The 18,170-nt window shown below is 39.5% G+C and overlaps 2 protein-coding genes across 2 annotated transcripts in view; both read right to left on the reverse strand.

The window, feature by feature from the left end:
* LOC119901248 (inactive N-acetylated-alpha-linked acidic dipeptidase-like protein 2) overlaps positions 1-18,170 on the reverse strand; it is a 755,283-nt gene that overhangs the window by 558,962 nt on the left and 178,151 nt on the right. The gene's annotated exons all lie outside the window — the stretch shown is intronic.
* Positions 14,663-17,969, reverse strand: LOC119901249 (copper transport protein ATOX1-like; the record flags this gene model as incomplete). The annotated part of the gene is given in 2 exon segments (XM_038716833.1): positions 14,663-16,194; positions 17,894-17,969. Coding segments are annotated over 2 exon segments (201 nt in total), but the record flags the coding sequence as incomplete, so codon positions are not given.

The raw sequence follows: 18,170 nt of genomic DNA on the forward strand, positions 1-18,170 counted from the left end.
ACTGAAGCAGCTAAATACTTCATCGTTCTTGTTAATAATTTACATCTGTGCTTTTGCAACCATGACAAGTGACCAAGTAAACTGCTTTTCTTTTTTAGATTAGAAAGGTACTTATAATATAATACAATTTAACTTATGTTCACGTCTTCATTACTTCTGGCTACAAGACAACATTTTTCTTTGAGGACAATACGCTTAAAGAAACTGTAAAAGTTGAAGAAAATGCCACACCAGTATAAATTTAGTGAACAATAATTGGAATACAGAAAACTTCATTTCTCCAGTGATGTAATACACCAAGTTTGATGAAGACTGTAAGAAAGGTGGTAAAAGAAAACATTTATTGGCCTCACAGTCAAGGATTGTAAAATATACAGTAATTTCATGAACGTATTCAGTTTAGCTGGAGTCAACTCTACAGTATGTGACCCAATTTCAAAGATCAAGATAGACTACAAGTTAATGTTCGCGTAAACCCAACAAAGGCTGAATATTTTAACTTTTTAGAGTTTGTTTTCCTCCCTCCTTTCTTTCCAGGGTTACCTGTATGTAAAAAGTAAACTTTACAGTGTGTGTCTCAAAGTGTAAATGAGAGAGAAGGGTAAAAGGAGAGAGGGGTGGCTGAAGACAGCAGAGGACTTAAACCCAATAACAAAGATCAAAGCTACTTTTTCACTACTATTTCCTCTCACACTGGCCATTAAAATGATTACTACTGTACACTAAGGGACAGGGAGCCTTTTCACTTTGATAGATGTTTTGCCTTCAGTCAAACTCAGCCTCCTCCTCTTCCTGCTGCTGCTGCTGCTGAACTCACAACAGCAGAAGCACAACATTTAAACACAAACACATAAAGGGGGATTTTGCCCCAGATGATCATACTTTAAGGTGTGAATTACATGTTTGTTGTATAGCGTCTCTCATTGGTCAACCGGACAAAATAGAAATGAAATACTTAAATAGAAAACTTCATAGCACCCTCAAGAATGAAACTAAATAAGGAGAAACATTATAAGATCCAAATAAAAGTTATTATTGCCAACATGATTTCCTCTTTCCTCTTAGTTTCTTTGAAACAGAAGTTAATTGCTGTACATTTTTCTTTAATTCCTGAGGAATCAAGGGACCACTGTGACCTACAATTCAAGGGTCACATAACCAACACGGGGTAGCTGAACTATAGCACTAACACTTGTGAGCTAATCTGCTGTCATGTGGTCTCTTGCCTCTGCTGGCTGTGTGAGCTTATAGACCAACTGGCTGTGGGTTTGACAATGTTGTTTTCTAAGTTTCTATTTTAAAAGATGTTACAATTCCAGAAGAAATTGCCAGAGATGCTCAAGTCTGTGAGCTAGAGTCCAAGTCAAGTCTCAAGTCTGTGAACTAGAGTCCAAGTCAAGTCTCAAGTCTGTGAGTTAGAGTCCAAGTCAAGTTTCAAGTCTGTGAGTTAGAGTCCAAGTCAAGTTTCAAGTCTGTGAGCTAGAGTCCAAGTCAAGTTTCAAGTCTGTGAGCTAGAGTCCAAGTCAAGTTTCAAGTCTGTGAGTTAGAGTCCAAGTCAAGTTTCAAGTCTGTGAGCTAGAGTCCAAGTCAAGTCCCAAGTCTGTGAGCTAGAGTCCAAGTCAAGTTTCAAGTCTGTGAGCTAGAGTCCAAGTCAAGTTTCAAGTCTGTGAGCTAGAGTCCAAGTCAAGTTTCAAATCTGTGAGCTAGAGTCCAAGTCAAGTCTCAAGTCTGTGAGCTAGAGTCCAAGTCAAGTCTCAAGTCTGTGAGTTAGAGTCCAAGTCAAGTTTCAAGTCTGTGAGCTAGAGTCCAAGTCAAGTTTGAAATCTGTGAGCTAGAGTCCAAGTCAAGTCTCAAGTCTGTGAGTTAGAGTCCAAGTCAAGTTTCAAATCTGTGAGCTAGAGTCCAAGTCAAGTCTCAAGTCTGTGAGTTAGAGTCCAAGTCAAGTTTGAAATCTGTGAGCTAGAGTCCAAGTCAAGTCTCAAGTCTGTGAGCTAGAGTCCAAGTCAAGTTTCAAATCTGTGAGCTAGAGTCCAAGTCAAGTCCCAAGTCTGTGAGCTAGAGTCCAAGTCAAGTTTGAAATCTGTGAGCTAGAGTCCAAGTCAAGTCTAAAATCTGTGAGTTAGAGTCCAAGTCAAGTCTCAAGTCTGTGAGTTAGAGTCCAAGTCAAGTCTCAAGTCTGTGAGCTAGAGTCCAAGTCAAGTTTCAAATCTGTGAGCTAGAGTCCAAGTCAAGTCTCAAGTCTGTGAGCTAGAGTCCAAGTCAAGTTTCAAATCTGTGAGCTAGAGTCCAAGTCAAGTCTCAAGTCTGTGAGCTAGAGTCCAAGTCAAGTCTCAAATCTGTGAGCTAGAGTCCAAGTCAAGTTTAAAGTCTGTGAGCTAGAGTCCAAGTCAAGTTTAAAGTCTGTGAGCTAGAGTCCAAGTCAAGTCTCAAGTCTGTGAGCTAGAGTCCAAGTCAAGTTTAAAGTCTGTGAGCTAGAGTCCAAGTCAAGTCTCAAGTCTGTGAGCTAGAGTCCAAGTCAAGTTTAAAGTCTGTGAGCTAGAGTCCAAGTCAAGTTTCAAGTCTGGGAGTTAGAGTCCAAGTCAAGTTTGAAATCTGTGAGTTAGAGTCCAAGTCAAGTCTCAGGTCTGTGAGTTAGAGTCCAAGTCAAGTCTCAAGTCTGTGAGCTAGAGTCCAAGTCAAGTTTCAACAAACAAGCTGTTATCAGGCAGTTCAGAGCAGTGTTTTCTGTGGGAGATGGGAAACAGGCAACATTTGTGTTAAATACACTAGAACAGATTTCTGCACAATATGCAGTGGAAGTAGTAGTAGAATAAAGTAAATATAGTATTGGTTACATGTTCATGCATATACGCAGATAGACAGTGTTTACTGTAAGGCAGTATAGAAAATGTATTGTTTGCTTGTAATACTGTTGATCCAGCATTTGAATAAAACTATACTGTTATACTGCGTCTTCTTCAGTTTGGAGTAATTGGACAGCTGAATGCTTAAAACGTGACAGAGCAAAGTGTTCGAGGTTAAGTCTGTGATTTAGTCGTTCCTCAAAACTGACTCAGCTCTGGCTGAGCTGCCACACACAGATAAAACCCTGATGGATGGGTACAGGCTGTAATTACGCCGACCCAGAGGACAGCGGATGAGCTCACTGCCTGACCACTGGTTTCAGTCCAGGTTTGTAGAGATTTGTAAAGGACATGCTGTCGCCCACAGTAAGTGTCCGAAATCATTGGGTGTAAACATAATTATCCAGAAGGGAAATGTGAAGACATCAGAAATTTGTGGTCAGACAAAATCTGCACAGGTGATGACAAAACCTGTTATTATTGCATGTCTTTTGATTTTATTGTCCGCATGGACAATCAGATGACAACACATGTGGTTTACTAGATAGCAAATGGACTATGGGTTGTCCATGGATGGTAGTTTAAAACCATCTCACAGGCAGAGATGGTTGAAAACATGTACATAGCCAGCTGTAAGAAATGTTTTTTTGCACGATACCACATGCCTGATAGCTGTTAGCATCACGGTTTGGTCCTCAAACTATATAATGATACTGTGAGACAGTGTGGAATAAGACACATTTCCTCTGGGTTGACTGAGTCAAAGCAGCAGACGTCAGCAGCTGCAGATAGTTTGGTGACGTGTAAACCAGAGAGCTAAACTGCAGCTCGGACACAGCGTACACACACACACACACACACACACACACACACACACACCACATCAGGGAATGAGACTGCAGGCCGTGCAGTAAAAAGTAAAAGTGCTTTCAGCTCTCAGCACATAAAACTTGTTTTTAGGTGTGGATGGATGGAGGGCAGATCTTTATTTCTGCTTCGTCTCATTACACTGAGAACACATTCACTTCCTGCCAGACGGAAAGTACTTTCAAAAGAGCTGAGGGGTTGTCAGAAACAACTTTGCTTCACATTTGCTAGGAAACAGAACCCCTTAATTTTTATATTTTAAAATCCTCTTAAATATTATATTAAGACTACATTACGCTTAATGCCCTTTAGTGCTGCTCTTATGGAAACCATCCGGGCTTTAATAACTTAATTTTGGGTCAAAGTAAGGTAAACAGCATTTATTCCACAATAAAGGGAACACTGAGATATTAAACTTTGAGATCAAAGGGTATCTGAGTTTATATTAAGCAGTCTGTACCATTTTTGCATTATGTTGAGTGTTTAAGCTTTCATTGAGTGTTTTCTCCCCAGCTCTCCCCAAGTTCTAGGCCTTCAGTACTTTTCATGCTCAATTAACAGCAAAAAACATTTTGGGATTTTGTAAGCGTCAGTCATTTTGTAAGCGTCAGTTGTACGCTCAACTGTACTATGGGCTGAAGGCTAATGTTAGCATTTTACCGTCAAATCTGTAGTATTTAGCTAGTTGGTTTTACCATGCTAATGTGCAGCTTAAACTAGAAAGAGTTATGTGATTAGTTTCAGAGGGATCATATCATTTCACTAAAGGTGTCACTCTAATGTCATCCAGTGTCATTCATTCAACCAGGGACCATTAAAGTCTGCACCAAATGTCAAGGTCATAAAGCCAGTAGTTGTGGAACAAATGGTTCAGCCAACTGAAACACACAACTAGTGTTGCCCAAAACAGCAGGGCAGGATGAGAGACAGCACTGGAGATGGCATTAGATCTTTCTGATTTATTTATCTAGCTCTATTTCAGTACATTTCTACAGACAACAGACCACACACACGATTCACAGAGATCTTTACCTGCAGTGATGGAAATATTCATAGTGCAGCCAGTGCAGCTGAACAAGGGCCCGGGGTCTGACGAAGGGCGTCTATCGGCCCTTCATGGCATAGCAGATGCGACCTCTGCTCTTCCTGTGCTTTTCCTGCTTTGACATGACAAGATGGATGATGTGAAATTTATCTGCTTAAGATGTGGTTTGAATATTGTGGTCTCTGCCTGTCATATAGCCTCACAATCTTTCTGGACCACTTAGTAATTAATATAAGTTTGGTTCAAGGTCTTTTTAATTGAATTTACTACACTAATAACCCCCCTGCAACCGCAGGATAAGCGGTTGATGATGGATGGATGGATGGACATCAATACCCTCTGATCGTCTTGTTTGAAGCCTAACAATGCAAAACACCATAGGGAAAAAAAACATCAGCTTCAAACTGGCTTATTTAGTACAACAGTAGTTTATCTAAGTTTTATCTAATTTTACATCTGTGTGAATAAGAAACACGGATGTAAGATTAGGCTTGTACAATCGCTTTTGTTGTGAAAGTACAGCAAACTTCCGTCTTTTTATTCTGATTTGGAAATTGAATTCTGAAATTGAATCAAATATTTTGTATAAGATTTTGAGCGAATAGCCCTGGTGTCTTTTTTTTTTTGGCTTCTCTTTGTTTCTTTTAAAAATTTGATTTTAGGTATGCTTCTTCACAAACAGATATCAAAACTCACTGCCTTCATCTGCTGGTTCATACATGCTGTTATGCCCCACCTTTTGGTGGCTACATGGGGCAACACACTGACCCAAACTTAACACAGAAAACTCCTTTAAAACAACCAAATCAGTGGAATTTATTAACATAAGACAATAAATCAAGAACATCAAAAACACAAAGACATAACACAAAAATCCCCGGGTTATAGGCAGCAAAACCAGCAGTCCCAGCTCCAAAAAGCCTCCCTTCTGATGCTTGCACAGGAGCTTTTAAAGACCAGCAATCAGCCATAGCACAACAGGGAAACACATTAAGCCGTAACACATGCTTCTTCGCATGTTCAGCAAAAACACTAAATAGCTATCTGAGCTTTTAATCTCCTTCAGCAGAAGCACACAGGCACAGTACAAGACTCCCTCTAGCTTGTTGGGCTGCTGCTAAATGCCAACTAGATGTTAAATGTCACAATATTTGAGTTCAGTACAGAGAGCAGAAATGAACTTAAACTTCCAAGATAATGGGAATCCCATTAACACCATTAAGTAGGCTCAAAGTTGCTGACGAATTATTCATCAATCAAACCGAGTAATATCAGCCCAGGGCCAAACCCGACATTATAGGTTCCACTTAGTAGTGTTAATTAATCTTTCATTGTGATTATCTTTGGCCATTACAGACCATTACAATGTAACCTTGCTGCTGCAACACACCGCGCCAACACTCTTCCATCAGATAAAACCACATACAGTATATGTATACGTGTTTATGTTCATGTGCATGCTTGTGTTCATTCCTGTGATTCTGATGGTCTGGTTCATCTGCTTTTATCCATTTTTTATCTCTTTTTCAGGCTTGATCTGTCTCCTTCCTGCCTTTTGAGTGTGTTTTGATTTGTGTGTACATTACATACATCTCTTTGCAGGTTAAGAACGGAGACAAGAACATGTTGATAGTGGGAAATCTAGATAATCCAGATCACATTCCAGTCTGAACTACCTGATCCAAAACTTAAAGACATCTGGATTTCTCGCCAAAACAAGACTGTTGAACAGGAGAACAGTAAATACCATATGGCTTTGTGTTGTTGGTTTTCTTAAACATGTGTCGACATTGCTCATGCCATGTGTCACTGCAGAGTTTGAGGCAAATGTAACAGCCCCCTTATTTAGTCTGATTTGCTTTATCAAGGTTTCGAGCCTGTTGAGTGATTGACATCTCCCAAACCCACTTGTTTGTTAGATTTGTTGCACCTGTTATGACGGGACAACTTCCACTTATCATTCGTATCAGTACATTGAGTTTGGTGACCTCAGCTCTGATATGTGAGGTGATTTTGGCGCACTGGGAATAGCAGAAATGTTGTTTACTGTACACAATCACAATGAAGCAACTGTAAAACAATGAATACATGTTAACGCGCTAACCTTATCATGCTAATGTGAAATGAGTCATGATCAGTATATTAACATCCCAGTACTTGTTAAAAAGTATCACAACACAGGAAGTGTACACATGTTGACGTGCAAGTAGCGTGCTAAAACATTAGCTTTTAGCTCAAACCACAGCTGAGTACAACTGAGGCTGATAATGGCTTAGACTATTACATCTTAGGCTGAGCCAGCTCTGCCGACATCAAGCTGAGTCTGACAAAGTCCTAAAAAGGCCAATGAGGATAAAAACTTTAATTTAAATAACAAGATGGCCTTTGGTGCCACTTTTAGGACAAAAAGGCGGTTGTGAGGATCTGTAAATAGCTGTAAGAAATCTAAACCTGTACATTTTCCTCCATGCTGTGACAGACAGGAGGATGTAATTCCATTGACAGTATGCACCGACATGATACATTTCTATGTTGTGAAGGTCTACATGCATTCCCAGAACAGGATGATGGTGAAGTTTCACCAAACAGAGAGGAAATATACGGCAGAGACTCCCAGAGAGACGCGAAGCCGCAAGGTTGGCTGACTGTTTGCTCTCGTCAGTCAAACTGCACATTTCCCTGACTGGCTGTAACCTCCTGGTGATGGGTGTGTTTGTTTTGGCACACTGGACAGGATCTGACAGCCCTAACTACCCCACACCACCGCACCTTCACCCCAACCCATGGGACACCACACACAGACACGTATATTACCTGTCACTGGTCAGCTGTGTGTGTGTGTTTGTAGCAAGTTAACATGCTTTTATGCTGGCATTACCGCAGCTAAGCTTAATATAGCTGACAGTCCAGCTTCTTCATCCAAATCTGACACTGAGTCTGAGATGTCTTAGAATGGCCGCAGCCAATCATGATCAACACTAGACGGCCAAAGGTATGTGGACATCTGAACATTACACCCATAGGTGATCGTTGAACGTGTGATTCCCAAACATTGGCGATTACTCTGTTGCTGTGAGAGCCTCCACTCTTCTGCTTTCAGTCTTTCCACCAGAGGGTGGACCTGAGATTTGCTCCCATTCAGACAACTAGGAGGTCTAACACAGATTTTGGGCGATAAGGTCCGGTCACAGTTGGTGTTCCAGTTCCTCCCAACGGTGTGGATGGGGTTTAGGTCAGGGCTCTGTGCAAGTTCTTCCACACCAAACTAGGAAAACTATTTCAGTATGTACCTGGCTTTGTTGTTTGGGCCACAAAATTGAACAAAAGTGTACTTCTGTTCCCTTTATTATGTAGTTTGAGCTCTTTGGGCAGGGTTGTTATGTCTCTTCCTGAGTCCCAGCTGAAAACTAAAGGGGACAGAGCTTTTGCTGTAAGGGCCCTGAGGCTCTGGGATGACCTGCCCGAGGACTGTCAGAGACACTGTCTTCGTAATGTACTTGTTTTTATTTCTTATTTTTTAATTTATCATTTACTCTGGTATTTTATTTGACCTTTCTCTGTGTCTCTGTGAAGCATGTTGTACTTTGTTTTGATAAGTTCTCTATAAATGAAGTTTATTATTAAAATTATTATGTGGAAGTAAGCGGCCTGGTCCAAACCAGGATAAACAACCCAAGACCACAGGTGTATGCAGACACCATATATGGTTATATAAATGAACACTTTTGGTCAAATAAAAGGCAAAATATGAAAATTAATGGATGTGGTCAACAACATAGCTTAGTTTTCAGAGCAACTGTTCACCTTTTTCAGGACACATTAATACATTCAAATAGAGCACAGATTTAATCAAGTAAATTTTCCGTGCTGTGTTCATTCAAAAGGACATTAAGTAAAACATTCGACATGCACAACAAAAGTGTGTTAATCACTGAGGATGGACTAAACATGGCAACCTGCTGGTTAACATTAGCTTTGCAATATAAGCAAACAGTCTGTGTTTGCTTCAGTATATTACATTAATTGTTTCAACTGTGGAACAACAGAAGCCAATATTTGTCAGGGGAAATCTACGCACATATATCCCAGTATGTTTGTAGTCAAGGAGAGGACAAATTTACAAAATGTGTTTTGCCTTTTCTGTTCTCTGGTCTTCAGCTTCACTGTGATTCGCGCTGTAGAGTTGGACACAGTCACACCTGCTTGTGAAAACTACAACAGCGATCTGCAGGTTATATGCCTTGCTCAAAGGCTGTCGGTCTGTGGATGCTAAGGAAGTGACACTCTACGGACTCCACACGGCTGCATCTGGTTCCCGCAGAGAAGAATTAATGAATATTATCAGATGCACTGAAGAGAGACATTGTTTGTGTGTGTGGGCGGACAATATGATGAATCCAGTAACTGTGCTGACAACCCTGTTATCTGTGGAGTTTGTGCTGTACACAGTGAGTCTCTGTTCACCTCAGTGGCTGGTTCAAACTGAAGGGGCCAGCGAGGGACTCTTTGCCCTCTGCAGCGAGTTTGACGGCTTCTCCAGCTGCACAGCGTTTCCAGCTTGGCTGGGTAAGGATCCATTATCTGTGATACCAGCTCTTGTTTATGGATATTATAATTCATCAAACTTTAGGAGGAAAACAATGACAATCCTCTAGAGAATGAAAGGCTGGTCCAATCAGCTGTTTGGGCTTTTATTCTTGAATGAAAAGTCAAACAATTTTCAAAATTTCTCAACTAAAGTAAAACCTTATGTTGATGTCACTGGCCCTTAATGCAGTTGTGCACATTTTTATTATATTTGTATATAAGATAAGAAAAGATAAGAAAACCTTTATTTGTCCCACAGTGGGGAAATTGCGGTCTATTGCGGTCTAATATACGTCTTGCATTAATGCATATGATTCTTCTAGGGCACACTTTATTATGGGTTTATAAGTAAGCAATTGCTTTATTAATGTGTTAATTTAAAGAACCATTAATTTATGACTCACTCACATTTATAACTGCAGACTTGATGACTTATTACAACCGGAGAAACGCCTTGGCAACCTGTTATCAGCTAATAACTGATCTATAACGCCTTAATTAAGTATCAACTATAATTAAATCCACAAGTTACGTTGTATAAACCCAATAGAAAGACTGCTTTGTTAGACAGAAGGACTGATAATCCTTCATTGTCCACCAAACCAAAAGTATGCCTTTTAGTAGTCTAACATGCTAACTATACACATGCTACCAAGCTGACTTGCTAACATCCTGTCACGTTGACAGGATAAATATGTGCATGTTAAAATGCTAAATGCAGCATGATAAATGGCTTATGTTAAATGTAATGCCTTCATGCTAACTATAGGGATGTAGATATGCTGAACAGCTGCAAACTACTTCCATGGTTCAAGAACGTCCCTAAACATAGTACCAAAGGCATTATGGGGTCTTTGACATAGTACTGGGGCTCAGGCATACCGGTAAGCGTAGAACCATATTAGGCAAGTGAGTATTTAGACCGTATCATTTTTATGCAAGCTGTATAAAGTTAAATGCTTATTTGATTTAAGCATATCAGGTGATGTATATTTGTTTAATGAGGGAGGGTGTGGCCTTAAGAGATCAACACCCTACATCAAGATTTGCATAATTAGTAGGCAGCTTCTTTTCTTTAGGCAAAATGGCCCGAAAAAGAGTTTAAAAAAGATTTAACTGACACTGAAAAGTCTTTCAGACGGATGCAACACTCATGAAATAGCTAAACTTTTGAGGCGTGACCACCAGACAATCAAACATGTTGTTGCTAACAGTCAACTGTGCCGCAAAAAGCTCATGGAGAAGAAAGTAAGTATAACATTTTTTATCGTCTTCTTGCAGGTAGCTACAGTTTATCGTGGATGTTTCTGTCTGCTTCCAGTCTGCTGTCTCTGACTGCTGTGCTCACAGTCAGGCCTGCTCTGACCAGAGGGAGGAAGGCCAACGCTGCTCTGTTCCTCAACATCACCTCTGGTATAACACAGTTTTACAGTTTTAAATACCATTGAACATGTTAAGATACTGTACATGCACCAGGGAGCTCCTTTACTTAACCAGTCATTCACACTGTACATACAACATACAGATTCATACATGAACATGCATTAAAGCAGTAGTTTAAATATATACATTTAGATATTTTAAAACTGAAACAGGTACGTATTTTGATCTGTTCAACTACATAATTGCTGTGGTTTTGCATGTTTTAGCCCATTAAGTAAAAATACTTTACATTACTCTTACATTATGAACCTCAATTTAAACATTATTTGAGAGTGGTAATACATCAGTGCGCAACGGGGAAATTTCATTTATGTATGTCAAATGTTGTCATCATCACATGCAGCTGTAGTTGCAAACATGCACTGAACATGACTTTATTTCCCCTTTATTTAAGATTTTTAGGTTCTATTTTGGTTCATATACTAAATACACATAAAACACATGCTTGTCACATTGTAGGCTGATGTTCTGTGGCTTACCAATTACATTTAGACATATTCACTTGCAGTATGATTGGGAACAATGTTCTACTTTTGTTTAATTAACTAGTGTTGCAATATGTAATTGGACGTTACATTTAATACCTCCTTTCCTCCTCTGCAGTTGCTCTCTGTGCCGGCTCTCTGATTGCTTTCTTGGTGTCCATCAAGCAGCAGGACCCTGAGCTGCTGCAGCACCTTGGCTGGACCTTCTACATCTGCTGTGCCACCCTGTTCTATGCCTCGCTGGTGACCGTCCTGCTGGGTGTCATTCACGGTGACGGTGCGAGAGTTGAACCGGTTGTGAGAGGAGCGGTTGTGGGCCTGTCTGTGATAGCAGCCTGACAATGTGACAGAAAACTACATTGCAATGTATATACTGTAGCTGTCTTACTTTTCTCCCTTATCTCCCTCTCTGGTCGGTTTCTTGTGCTGCTGTAATACTCAATCTGCCCCTTGGGGGATCTGTAAAGTTTTATCTTTAAATGTGTGATTTCATAACTTGAAACATGAAACATGAAAAATACCCATTTCAGGAAATATCCATCCCATGTGTTACACATTATAACCACTTGTCTTTCAAACTGAACCCTCAGTAATGGAATTCAGCCTGATTTGAACATGAACAGGGGAAGTACTTGCATTTTATACCTGAAACCTAACAGCTGATGAGGTGTCTGCTACGGTGATCCTAGTCTGTAAGTTTGAAACATTAAACTCATATAGGAGTGTTCTCCCACCCGTCCAAATAAAATCACACCAACTATGTGTTTCTGAGTCACAACACAGATTTATGATGATATGAAGAACTTGGAGAAAGGCAGAGGACACAGAAAAAGAAGAAAAAACTGCACTACTAATTATTTAATTCTAACCTGCTGTATGTGAAAGTATGCTGAATGCAAAAGTAAACTGTCTTACCTCACTACCTGTGCTTGAGCTCCTTAGGGAGGAAATAAGTTGCAGCTAAAAAAGGAGGCTAATGCTGCTTTTAAACTATTAAAAGCTCTCAAGAAAGTTGGCACATCTTGATCACAGAGCGCCTCCTGGTGGTTGAAGCTTTGAGTTATTATGTAACCCGTCATAACTTTAGGTTACAGTGAGTGAGAAGGGAAAGGTTCAGTCTGTTGTTCACGGGCTGGTTCGTCAGCACACAGTGACAGTTTACCTCTCGGTTAACATACTTTCTATCCAAACAGCCGGAAATGTGGTAAAAGACTGCAAACTTGAGCAAAAAGCTATTTTTTGTAAGATCTCAAACAGGAGGGAGCGCACACATCTGGCTTTCTGATGCTTTCAGGATAGTACGGGTTGCTGCAGAGAGAACAAATACAATTAATGTAGTAATTTACAGAAAATTATACTGACAAAACACAAATGAATTGTTGCAACAACTTCTAATATCAGAAAGGTGGTGTTTGTCTACATCTCAAAAACACATTTTTTAAATTTATAATGTGAAACAAAGAAATGTCTCCTTGAATATGAAGTCATTAGTTATACAGACATGATTTTTGACCATGCAAACTTACAGTGGGTACGGAAAGTATTCAGACCCCTTTAAATTTTTCACTCTTTGTTTCATTGCAGCCATTTTCCAAAAATCAAAAAAGTTCATTTTATTTCTCAGTAATGTACACTCAGCACCCCATCTTGACAGAAAAAAACAGAAATGTAGAAATTTTTGCAAATTTATTAAAAAAGAAAAACTGAAATATCACATGGTCATAAGTATTCAGACCCTTTGCTCAGTATTTAGTAGAAGCACCCTTTTGATCTAATACAGCCATGAGTCGTTTTGGGAAAGATGCAACAAGTTGTTCACATCTGGATTTGGGTATCCTCTGCCATTCCTCCTTGCAGATCCTCTCCAGTTCTGTCAGGTTGGATGGTAAACGTTGGTGGACAGCCATTTTCAGGTCTCTCCAGAGATGCTCAATTGGGTTTAAGTCAGGGCTCTGGCTGGGCCATTCAAGAACAGCCACGGAGTTGTTGTGAAGCCACTCCTTTGTTATTTTAGCGGTGTGCTTAGGGTCATTGTCTTGTTGGAAGGTAAACCTTCGTCCCAGTCTGAGGTCCAGAGCACTCTGGAAAAGGTTTTCGTCCAGGATATCCCTGTACTTGGCCTCATTCATCTTTCCCTCGATTGCAACCAGTCGTCCTGTCCCTGCAGCTGAAAAACACCCCCACAGCATGATGCTGCCACCACCATGCTTCACTGTTGAGACTGTATTGGACAGGTGATGAGCAGTGCCTGGTTTTCTCCACACATACCGCTTAGAATTAAGGCCAAAAAGTTCTATCTTAGTCTCATCAGACCAGAGGATCTTATTTATCACCATCTTGGTCCTTCAGGTGTTTTTTAGCAAACTCCATGCAGGCTTTCATGTGTCTTGCACTGAGGAGAGGCTTCCGTCGGGCCACTCTGCCATAAAGCCCCGACTGGTGGATTGCTGCAGTGATGGTTGACTTACTACAACTTTCTCCCATCTCCCGACTGCATCTCTGGAGCTCAGCCACAGTGACCTTTGGGTTCTTCTTTACCTCTCTCACCAAGGCTCTTCTCCCCCGATAGCTCAGTTTGGCCGGACGGCCAGCTCTAGGAAGGGTTCTGGTCGTCCCAAACGTCTTCCATTTGAGGATTATGGAGGCCACTGTGCTCTTAGGAACCTTAAGTGCAGCAGAAATTTTTTTGTAACCTTGGCCAGATCTGTGCCTTGCCACAATTCTGTCTCTGAGCTCTTCAGGCAGTTCCTTTGACCTCATGATTCTCATTTGCTCTGACATGCACTGTGAGCTGTAAGGTCTTATATAGACAGGTGTGTGGCTTTCCTGATCAAGTCCAATCAGTATAATCAAACACAACTGGACTCAAATGAAGGTGTAGAACCATCTCAAGGATGATCAGAAGAAATAGACAGCACCTGAGTTAAATATGAGTGTCACGGCAAAGGGTCTGAATACTTATGACCATGTGATATTTCAGTTTTTCTTTTTTTAATAAATTTGCAAAAATTTCTACATTTCTGTTTTTTTCTGTCAAGATGGGGTGCTGAGTGTACATTACTGAGAAATAAAATGAACTTTTTTTGATTTTTGGAAAATGGCTGCAATGAAACAAAGAGTGAAAAATTTAAAGGGGTCTGAATACTTTCCGTACCCACTGTATGTAACGGATGCAAATAAGTACTCTCTTATCATTTTCTATTAGGATAGACATGTGGATGTTCCTGCAGACAGAAAATACCAACTTAACTAAGACTGTCTGTGATTCCTGTATAGAAACTGTAAGTTTATAGAAAGTGGCTGATAAATTGTTTTTAGTAAATGTTTATTATCAATACACTTTAAATGAGTATTACTACTAGTAAAAGAAATAAAAAAACAGTACACTGACATACTGGGGCAGACTTTATTTCCCCTCTGCGTACACAACATATCAAGGCAGACAGTTATAAAGCCCAGGAGAAGGGGGTTATGTTTTTCCTCAAATTAACAAATATAATGAGTGAATAACAACAAGGGATTCACGCTGTTAAGGGAAAACAAAGATATCTGTCAGTAATTATCATGATATTTGTCCCGTGGTGTTAGTGGATTATTGTAGTGTAAACTGTGATGAAGGTAAAAGAAAGCGCATTTACAAAATCAAGTCCAGCAGAGATGGTCCCTGAAGGGATGAAGACAGACTGAGTTTTCCTCCTTGGTACAGACAGTTTTATACATGGAGCTTTGAAACAATGACTATGTCAAATCCAACAGATGCAATAATACTGAGTTAAGGTTCCGGCAAATATAGGCAATAGTCTGCAGTGTGTTGTACGGGGAATACTTCAATCGTGTAACAGGAAGTTTGGTAGTGACTTGAGGTGATCTTCACACAAACAGGTTACATACATAATTACATTAAAATGGCAACCATGCTTCAAATCTCCAGTTGTATGTCTGGATGTTTTTTGATTTTACTGCTGAGGTTTGTAAACAAAAACGTATATGGCGTCACCGCACAGCCCTGCCTCATCCCAGTCTGTTACTTATCAAACAAAGATGATCTGAAAGTAACACAAAACATAATAAATCATATTTTCCCTCTCAGAATACAGGTCTGTAAATCAGTATACTGAATGAGAAAGCTTATATAGAGTGATTCTTGAGACCAGGCCACTGTGAATGTGGAGGAGAACCAACAACATCATAACCTTTTTACCTTTTCCTCCATCACATGGAGGACAAACACTATTAGGCGGGCAGATGGCGAGTATAGCGCTGCACGTAAATGGCGCTTCACAGATGGACATTACGATCTTTGAGTCATTCTCCAAACATTGCTTGCCATTTCCAGCCTTGTAAATCCCAACACAGAGAAGATCTGTGTCGTATTTTGTGCGTGTGAGCCTGGAGGTGTGGAGGTTTTTTTTTTTTTGCATCTAATCAGGGTAACTTAGGGTCCACCAGACTTTTCCTAACAAGTACAGAACTTGAATTCCAGCATACTTCACTTACATCAGCAGCAATGATTTTCTATGGTAGAAAATACACAGAAGAAGTACATGACATTATATTTATATATCCATAACTGATCAATTACTAATAAAGATAGTTGTGACTTGCAGGACTAATATGCTATATCTAGCATGTATATATATATATTTAGATTAAATGTACAGTTACAGAGAGAGAAAGATCAATAGTTTTTTTGTCCTCTGATTCAGGAATCATTTGTGGTGGTCAGAAAAAAACTCATGGGAAAATCTATGTGGACTTGATTCTGACCGTGTCACCTGTTCTACATGAAGCAGTTTCCTTCATTTGGGGCCGTTGTACTTGACCTCCTTTCCGCATTTCTTCAGTGTCTCCATGAGAACGTCCACATCTTTGTCGGACTCGATCCAAACCAGTTTCTTAGGCAGGTCGATCTCAAACTTCACATCTGGGAGCACAGAAAACAAAGAAGCACTTTGTGTTTAATAGCAAGACGTAACATCACTGAAGGCGCCGCGCAGTTCCCGGCACAACACTCACAAAGCGATGGACAAGATTCACCACAAGACACTGTCATTCGAATGTTGGTTATATGTTATATTTCTGGCTCCAGTTCTCCAACAAACTAAATTTTTTCATTAATTTGCCATCACAAATTGATGAGATCATCACCTGACAGTGTAAGAGGATCTGAAGGAAGGTATTTACTTTAAGGGCAGAGAAACTTTCTCGTTGTAATGTCACTCACTACCCAGACTGGTGTGAGCCCGAGAAACAGAAATAACATGTAGGCACTCAACATTTTAATGACTAAGCCAAAGAAACTTTTTTTTTTAAGTATAACCGCATCAGGTGACATATTAGCTGACTCAACGTTCAGAGACAAAGAAGTCACGGGGTGTGATGCAAGCTGCCTTTAAACAGCACTTTTACTTTCACTTGATTATCTGGGAAAGAATACAGGAGAGGGGTTTCATTTGGATTTTTTAAAACTATTTCTTTAAATAATTGATCACCTGCTTTGTTAAATATCAATTTAATACTGTAACAATTTCAAATATATAAACATACATTGCCTGACTTCCATAATGTAACCTAAATATATGAGTTATCAATGGACACTATTGTTGTCTACACTGAACTCTGTGTCTGATTTTATTTTATTTATAGAATTGTGATTTTGTATGAGTAAGAATATCGTGAGCAATGTACAATCCAGAGTCAAATTCCTCGTATGTGTACACCTGGCAATAAAGCTGATTCTAAATTAAAAAATATATAAAATTGGTTTGAAAGAGGGGCACCAATTACAAGCTTTAAAAGCTATAATTTATTTAAGGTCAACACCAGTATTTGTCGACCAAAGCATGTTGATAGCTGATCATTTGTGCACATATTACCTATATCTTTACATATTGGGTTTGAACATCAAGGAATTTCACTTATTAAGTCTGTCTGTAGGCATTTGATCTCGTCAGTGTAGGGCTGGGCAGTAAAACAATAATGATAAATATAGCGATATAATTTTCCTTAAAATAACAAATGTTCCATAAATGTTTGATTTATTTGATTTGAATCATGGAAGAATCAGGCTAGCACTTAATTTTTATTTATTTTGTTAAGGAAAGGGACTGAAAAAAGATTTTACTTAATTTTACTCATGCATATTTGTTGAAAAAGTATTTTATCATAATTGTATTGAATGTTCTACATCAGATTTGTAAAGTGATTCACTATTTGGCATCAAGTGTTTGTTGTGACCATAAAGAACAGTTTAATACCACAATTAACCATCTTCCACTTTCACTCAGGAGCAAAAATCAGCCTTTTAAACTCGACAGAAATAATGATTTGACATTTAGAGTTATAATTATCAATATCAAATTATAAGACTTAGTTATAGTATAGTTTTTATATTTTTGGCCATATTGTCCAGCCTTTTGTCAGTGCAAGAATTATTGTGATCATTTCCAGTACATACATGAAATTCCAGTACAAACTACACAGACATACGATACATGCTTGTCATATTGATCTATTACATACAACAGAGAGAAATCAAATGTTAGAAGAACATGTAGACACTCTGAGTGTCTCTTCTTCTTGCACCCAGGGTGGAAAAAACTGACAGGACCTTTCAGTCTCACCTCCCAGCTTGTTGAGGACTCTGGTAACAGCTCCTGAGCATCCCTCGCATGTCATCGCCACCTCAAACTCGTGCTTCTGTTAGAGACAGAAGTGGTTTTATCATATTGTATCGCTGACACTGCATTTTGTGGCAGTAATGATGTTGTAGCACACAGATAAACAATTCATGTTTCATTACAACCATTGATCTAACTGTGGCGTTGCAGCTACCTCTCATTGCACTGGATTAAAAAAGATTTAATTCTGCTAACGTTATTGCTCAGTTTCTACTACTTG

This window comes from Micropterus salmoides, unplaced genomic scaffold, assembly GCF_014851395.1.
Source record: "Micropterus salmoides isolate LMB-PRFRI ecotype aquatic unplaced genomic scaffold, ASM1485139v1 Ms_hic_scaffold_13, whole genome shotgun sequence".
NCBI lineage: Eukaryota > Metazoa > Chordata > Actinopteri > Centrarchiformes > Centrarchidae > Micropterus > Micropterus salmoides.